The sequence below is a fragment of the Etheostoma spectabile genome, chromosome 5 (genome assembly GCF_008692095.1).
Source record: "Etheostoma spectabile isolate EspeVRDwgs_2016 chromosome 5, UIUC_Espe_1.0, whole genome shotgun sequence".
NCBI classification, from domain to species: domain Eukaryota; kingdom Metazoa; phylum Chordata; class Actinopteri; order Perciformes; family Percidae; genus Etheostoma; species Etheostoma spectabile.
Genome location: NC_045737.1, coordinates 35,159,971 through 35,167,860, shown reverse-complemented (window position 1 = coordinate 35,167,860; position 7,890 = coordinate 35,159,971). Strand labels below are relative to the sequence as shown.

Sequence of the window (7,890 nt, the reverse complement as noted above, 5' to 3'; positions counted from 1 at the left end):
CCCCCCCCCCCCCACTGTCTTTTTTGGGCAAAAATTACAGTAGTCATGAATACCATTAGCAATTTCTAGAGAGACAAAACACAGCCCCACAGTTCACAGAATTCATCCAAAAGTGCATTTTGGGAATGTGAAAACTGGAAAGTAAAGGAGTGTTACTGCGAGGACGTTCCCCACTCATAACAACCCTGCTCTCCTCACAGCTCTACAGAGGAGATATGGCTCGTGGCAATCGGCTGCCCTCTTTTTAAACAATGTGTTGCCCCAGCTGCTTTTCAGATGTTTCCTCTGAGGATAGAAATGGACAAAACCACGTCAGCTGTGACCCACATTGGATTTCTGGACAACTGCGTTGACCTCACTAACAAAATGTGAGTTGTTTTTTTAAATTTCTGGCCAGATGTGTTCAGTCAGTAGAATGTGGTTTCTCTGTGACAGATTCTGCAATATTGACAGCTCGACATACTGTACCTCAGCAATTATACATCCATCCATCCATCCATCTTCGACCGCTTATCCGGTGTCGGGTCGCGGCCGAATTATACATGTGTTTACTAATAATCCAAAGTTGCATGTAAGTTTTGACAGTGTATGTTAAGCGTGATTGGTGGCTGTTAGGGGTGTGACGAGACGCTTACTCCACGAGACGAGACACATCACGAGATTTTAGGTTTCACCGAACGAACGAGACGAGATTTTTAAAAATGTTTTAAAGAAATCCTCGATGAAATATATGAATGGAAAATAGTTTTTTATTCAACTGAAAAATCACAAAATGCAAACAATTTAGGTGCATTTTGAAATCAACTATTAATGTGAATGTTATTTACTTTTTTTTTACTATTTTATGAATATATGCAGTAAAGGATGCAAACACTGCAAAATGTTTTGTATAAACTTACCAACCGGCTTCTGCCCTGTACAATTTCACCGAGAAATCTAACTCAACAAATGATTTAAAAGTGGCAGGGGGATCTTCAATAGTAATTTCACGCTCCATCACACTGACATCACATCGCCTCACGAGACAACTTTTCACCTCAACGAGAAATCTCGTCACGTTTCAATCTCGCGAGATCTCGTAAAACGAGATCTCGTCACACCCTTAGTGGCTGTGCAGAGGCTCCACACAGAGCTTTTGCCGTAGCCTTTGTAATTGGCCTGAAGTTTATACTTATGCGTTGGTGTGTGTGCGTGTGTCTGTGTGTGTGTGTGTGTGGTAGAGCGAGTGAGAGAGTGAGTTATGAGAGGTCATGACTTAACAGACATCTGGGTATTTTGTGTATGAACATATAAAGTAATAGTATAGCAGATGAGAGGCACTAAGTAGAATTATTACCAATATAACAGCTTCATTAAATTGTTTTGTAAATGAAGCAAATGTCTAAGATCTTTTGCAATAGTGCAATGTGTGTAGTTTCCCTAATAACCTTATGCCAATTACAGAATGTTATCATTTACCACACATTGTTTATGATATCAGTCCTGAGGCCGAAGACATTAACATGCTCAATAACTCAGTAATCATAAGCAATGAGCACCTTAATTCCTACATTGATTAATTTGGTGTTCGTTAGTTTGGAAATCAATGTGAAATTAATACATTATAATAGTAAAATGTCCAGTGCTTAGCATAAATGAATACACCGATGCTAAAGGTGACTAAAAAGTGGAAGAAAAATATCTTTTAGAAATTGCTCTTAATGCCTTGATTAAAAACATTTGGAAAAATTAAACCTTTAAGGACACCAATTTTCTTTGTGGATGAATAAAGTTCCTGGCATTTAAAATAACCCCCCCCCCCCCCCCCCCCCCCCCAATCATCACTTACCCTTCATCCATACATACGAGATGGCATGGTTTGATTAGTTAGCTAATTAGCTGTTTGATTGATTGAGAGATGTCTTATGGAAACGTCCCCATGCGATCTTCTAGGTATGTGAAGGGACGTGAGATGTGGAGTATTTTACTTTCAAAGGTCAAAGAACATGATCCGGATGCAGGCTATCCTGGATTTTATTGACATAAATGGCCTTTAAAAATAAAAATGTGCCTGCCTCTATAGGAATTTAACACAGGGGTGTGTATACCTATACCCCCTGTATTTTAAGGAAGAACATGTATTTATTCACCGTACATTATTCATTCACAAAGAAAAGTGGTGTCCTTAAAGTTTGGATATTTCCATATTTTTTAATTAAGGCATTCATTAATTATTTTGATTTCTCTTTTTAGTCAACTTTAGCGTGGGTGTATTCACTTGTGCTAACCACTATATACCAACACTATTACTATTCTAACAGGAAATACTGCTGCTTCTCTTACTACTACTTTCATACTACTAATGATAATGTAAATACATCTTCTTCTTATGATCATAATTGTTCTTTGCCACTCTGTTATTTCCTGTAGGGTAGCAGTAAAGGTCAGAGGTTAGGATCTGACAGGAAGTCGTTGTTTTGCTAAAGGGCACCCAGCAGGGTGCTGGTGGTGCTGGTGTGTGTGTGTGTGTGTGTGTGTGTGTGTGTGTGTGTGTGTGACAGGGGTTCTGTTAAAGGTTATTCCTTTACAAACAGGGAGGCCAATTTAAATCATCCTAAGGCAAATCTGTCCCCCATGTGAGTAGATTTGTTTAAATACAGAGAGTTTGAGGTTTGGCTGAACGTGGTGGACAAGCTACCCTTTACCTTATCTCTCTTTCATACGATGATGAACTGGCTGTTCAGCAGAAGCCTGAAGTGTAGGTTAGATCACACGCATCAGGGCTCGGGCTACAAAAGACTGGTGGTGTGTGGGTGTGGGCAGTGTGTGTGTGTGTTTGTCAAAGAGTGTTAAGTGAAGTTGAAGTCGTGTACAGTGTGTGCGCTGACAAATACACATCACGACCCCCAAGGGAGGTATGTGTGTGTGTGTGTCTGTGTGTCGTTGGTGTGTGTGTGTGTGGTGTGTGTGTGTGTGTGTGTGTGTGTTGTGTGTGTGTGTGGGTGTGTGTGTGTGTGTTGTGTGTGTGTGTGTGTGTCTGTGTGTGTGTGTGTGTGTGTCGTGTGTGTGTTGTGTGTGGGTGGTTGTTGGGTGTGTGTGGTGTGTGTCATGTGGTGGTGTGTGTGTTTGTGTTTTGTTGTGTCTGTGTGTGTGTCGTGTTGTGTCGTGTGTTCTGTGTGTGTGTGTGGTGTGTGTGTGTGTGTGTGTGTGTGTGTTGTGTGTGTGTGTTGTGTGTGTGTGTGTGTGTGTGTGTGTGTCGTGTGTGTGTGTGTGTGTGTGTTGTGTCTGTGTCTGTGGTGTGGTGTGTGCTGTGGTGGGTTGTGGGTGTTGTGTGTGTTGTGTGTGTGTGTCGTGTGTGTTGTGTGTGTGTGTCTGTGTGTGTGTGTGGGTGTGTGTGCTGTGTGTCTGTGTGTGTGTGTGTGTGTCTCGTGTGTGTGTGTGTGTGTGTGTGTGTGTGTGTGTGTATGGTGGTGTGTGTGTCTGGTGTGTGTTGTGTGTGTGTGTGTGTGTGTCGTGTCTGTGTCTGTGTGTGTGTGTGTGTGTCTGTGTGTGTGTGTGTGTGTGTGTGTTTGTGTTTGTATGATCACATCTTCTGGCTGAGTATCCGTGCTGTCTGAGAGTCACTGCCGGGTTCAATGTTACTGACAGATGAGCTCAACGCACACACGGCGAGATGTATCTTGACCAGGTTGTATCATCAGGCTGCACCACTCAGCAGCCTGTACGGTCTTACTGTGGCTGGTCTTGTGGCTGTAAGTAAATCAAAACACTGGAGCTGCGAGGTACTAAACAACATGAGGAAAAAACACTGTGACGCTCAAAAAAATCTAATTTCAAATCATTCATCCACACGTAAAATAATGCTAGTACTGCAGTTATCAAATGCAAAATGACTTTGTGATGCTAATAAGTGCAGACAACAGAAAGTGTTCCCCCCCCACCAGGCTCACCCCCTTTCTGTCAAAGTCCAAACCCCGGAGAACATACACACCCACTACCTACACAATCAGTGGATAACATCATAATCAGTGAATAATATAAATAAGACCATAAAACATAGAGGAGAAACATGTGGCTCCTACAGCTAGTTAAGCTGTTAGAAATTACTTAAAGGCAAGGTCAGTGATAGGAGAAAGGAGCGCAATTTTACATCACGTCTCATTCGTCGATCAGCAAACAAACAATATTACCACACCGAATGTTTAAAACAGGCATGACGACTGTTGGCAACGCGGGGTTGACACACGTTGAGCTCGGACTCGTACACGGGACGGCTTGAGGACTCGCGGGGGGTCAAGAAGACATTTCATTGGTTCTTTTTCAAGCAGACAGCGATGCAGTGATGGGTGGGCGTTTTTACAGGATTACAGCAGCTACAGATGACGGATCTTTTTCACACTTTTAAGAGTAACATGACACAGTCATGACACATGAACCCTAACCCTAAACATGACAAAACCGAATGACACTCACTTACTAAAAGAAGCATTATGTCATGAATGTTCTTGACTTGTTTATAAAGTGTCATGTCACTCTTATATAAATGTAAATGGACTGTCCTTATATAGTGCTTTTCTAGTCTTAATGACTACTCAAAGCGCTTTCACATAGTACAGGAACCATTCACCATTCACACAGTGTCTTGCCCAAGGACACTTCGACATGGGACTCGAACCAAGCAACCTTCTGATTGGCAGGCAACCGCTCCACCACTGATCCACAGCCACCCCTATAGAGACCTTCAAGCAAAGTGTAACCATTTATTGTGTGTGGACCAGAAGCTGTGGATCAAATGACCTTTGTATTGGTGTCATGTAATCCCGTGTGGGATGGGCCACTTAGTGGTAAATAAAACATCATTCAATTATTCACACTGCTGTCGTGGTGTGAAGACCACTTCAAACAATATATTGAAAAAAATGCATATTAGAAACAGTTAGTAGCCCTGCCTTTAAAGATATTGCTTCAAAACATCTTCAGCAACGTCAAACCATAAAGTAATCCACACTGACGCCACGGCAGCCTTTCTGTGCCAACCCTTTCTGAAGCTAATCCAGTTGTACCATCTGAAACATGTTCTCTGTTTTACAGTGTCCTCCACTAACTCCGGGCCAGGGATATAAAGCTTCATCCTGTACTAGTTTGTGGGCAGTAAAAAAAATAAATAATGCATAGCTCTTGCTTAATAAACATATTGTGGATGAACGTATGCTGCAACTGCTCTCTGAGATTAAGCCGCCAGCTCTAACTGGGTACATGTAGGACAAAGAAGCAGTGTGTGTGTATGTGTGTGTGTGTGTGTGTGTGTGCGTGCGTGCGTGCATGCGTGTGTGTGTGTGTGTGTGTGTGCGTGCGTGTGTGTGCTCACCCATCTGCAGCTCGTTGATGGTTTCAACCAGAGACCAGTCTGGACTGTAACCACAGTGAGATTTCTCCAACAAACTGTCCAAAACCTGAACAACAGGAGACAGTGTGAGCAAAACACTAGTACTATTAACGATGCTAGTACTACTAACGATGCTAGTACTATTAACGATGCTAGTACTATTAACGATGCTAGTACTATTAACGATGCTAGTACTATTAACGATGCTAGTACTACTAACGTTACAGTTCATCGTGCTGTTGCTACTTCTGCTAATGAAACTGCAAATAGTGACATTACTATCGATATTACTTTAGCGTTGTTTACCGAGACCCGGTGGCATCTAGAGTTACTAGACGGTATGGCAACGCAGATTCGGTCCGGTACCGTGATGACTGTGCTGCCGTCAGACAAGCGTCACTTTACAAGATGCTAATTAATATTAATACACGGCTTGGTTGAATACGTGATTCTGACTGGTCAATCACTGCATTCTGTGGTCTGATAAGTCTGCTTAACAGACCGTTGCCATGCATGTGGCAAAACGTGGGCAGAGCGGAACAACATCCTGTCCCCCAATCCAGGCAATGGCAGCAGATCTGGTGAGCGCATGTCGCGGCATCGTTATGTACGGTCTATGATCGCAACGCTGTAACTTCATCCGTAGAGGCTATAGTTACATGGTACCATTGTGTTTCCATGTGTTAGTTGCAGCGCCTGGGCAAGAGGAAAACGAGATGAATGAGGACAGAAACATCAAAATGAATCTTCCCAAAGAAGTCCCATTCCAAAAGTGACAGTTTAATGTGAATTATAACACTGAGTAGGCTAGTCTTGTGTCTGTTTTTGTGTTGTTTGGCCCCGGGATGCGTTCCATTGTCTTAGCGCGTTGTTTTTAACCGTTCGTAAATGTTTACGGTTTTTGAATAAAAAATCATTAAAACACTACAGTAAGCTACGGAGTTTACGTCGCTGTGGATGCAGTGTTCCAGATGTAGAGACGTAACGGGCTGATTTCTTTAGCAAACTCAATACGGCCGTTTTCAAATCAATACGATCCTTTTTAAATCAATATTTTGTAGCTGTGTAATAAGTGGGAGAGTATAAAGCGAGCCGGTCATTAAAGCAGTATTACCCTTCAGGGTGATTCAAGACCTCTCTGTGACAACGCAAAGATCCTCTTGACGATGGGACTTTAAGGTGCATTCAGGTGCAGCTCGTAAACCCATGGTATTGCTAATGACTTCTTCAGTTGCTATTGTATTAATAATACAAATATTAATAATACAAGTATAATTGCTACTCAAAGTGTTTTCTGCCGCTGGCAGTTCTACTACAGATACTCGAGCTAAAGCCGTGAAGCGTTAACACAAACGGAGAACGCGTCTAATCCCACAAACGTGCTACTATGAATTTCTGAAACTGACACAGTTGCTGTCACTACATCACTGTAACTGCAGCCCAACAGTACACATGTGTAACGTGAGACAGCGTCGTACCTGTCTGACCGTCTGTCTCTCGTCCACCATCATGGTCTTTGAGCTCTCGTCTGACAAATGAACGCGTATCACCAACTATGGAGGGAAAAAAGAAAAAAGAGAAGATTATTATTTACATCTTTGTTGTTAATTTCTTGACTCTGGTTGTTAAATTCATTGCTTTTTCTGTGTGTGTATTCTCTGACAATAATCCAGTTCTGCAGTTGACAAGACAATTGCATTTTGTTGTTTTCTCATGACATTAAATAGAGCTATGTTGTGGATAAAATGCATCACATCTCAACAAGCCTGCGATATTTAAACTAAATCACTTTGACTAATTCAGAGAGAAACCAAATCCAGATTGTCAGATGATGAACATGCATTCGCCATTGCCGTGGCAGCAGCTGTGCTCAACTAGCTTTTAAAGAAAGTTAGTAATCTAATATACAGTATAATATATAGTGTAACATATGATGATTTAGGTTGCCACCGTTGCTGTCGCCCTGGTCTGCACCCTGCTACACCTTACTACGCTCTACAGTGCCCTGCTACACCCTGTAATGAGGTTTTATGTAATTATCTCTTAAATGATATTGCTTCATGTGCGTGTTTGTGTGTGAGAGTCAGGGTGAGTACAGGAAGATTGAGACGATACAGACAACAAGACTTAACAGACACAGGTAGCTGGTGTTACATCTCTGTGTGAAATAAATCCAGGTTGTTAATCCCCTCTCTCTCTCTCTCTCTCTCTCTGGGATTTATTTTGCGTTGGTCATTATGCTGAGTGCTGTGTGTGTGCTGACCCCAGCTGTTATTGACCAGAGCTTTGTATGTGTAGTAACACTGACCTGACCCAGAAAACTGAGTCTGCTGGACACGTGCCCGATCTAGGCAGGCACATGCACACAGATACATAAATCACACACACAAATACACACAACGCATATTCCTGTAGCACCTTTCTTTCTCCTGTGTGTTAACCCAACCAGACTCACCTTTTTAACCTGGGCCTCCTTGATCTTCTCCAGGGCGACTCGGATGTTCTCTGCCTTCAGCTTGGCAGCC

At 42.4% G+C, this 7,890-nt stretch overlaps 1 protein-coding gene across 1 annotated transcript in view; it reads right to left on the bottom strand.

Moving 5' to 3' along the window:
• raph1a (Ras association (RalGDS/AF-6) and pleckstrin homology domains 1a) overlaps positions 1-7,890 on the bottom strand; it is a gene marked incomplete in the record, with an annotated part of 104,946 nt that overhangs the window by 22,136 nt on the left and 74,920 nt on the right. Inside the window, 3 exon segments of the mRNA XM_032515390.1 lie at positions 5,348-5,432; positions 6,844-6,918; positions 7,821-7,890. Of these exon segments, the coding sequence (XP_032371281.1) occupies positions 5,348-5,432; positions 6,844-6,918; positions 7,821-7,890 (230 nt within the window).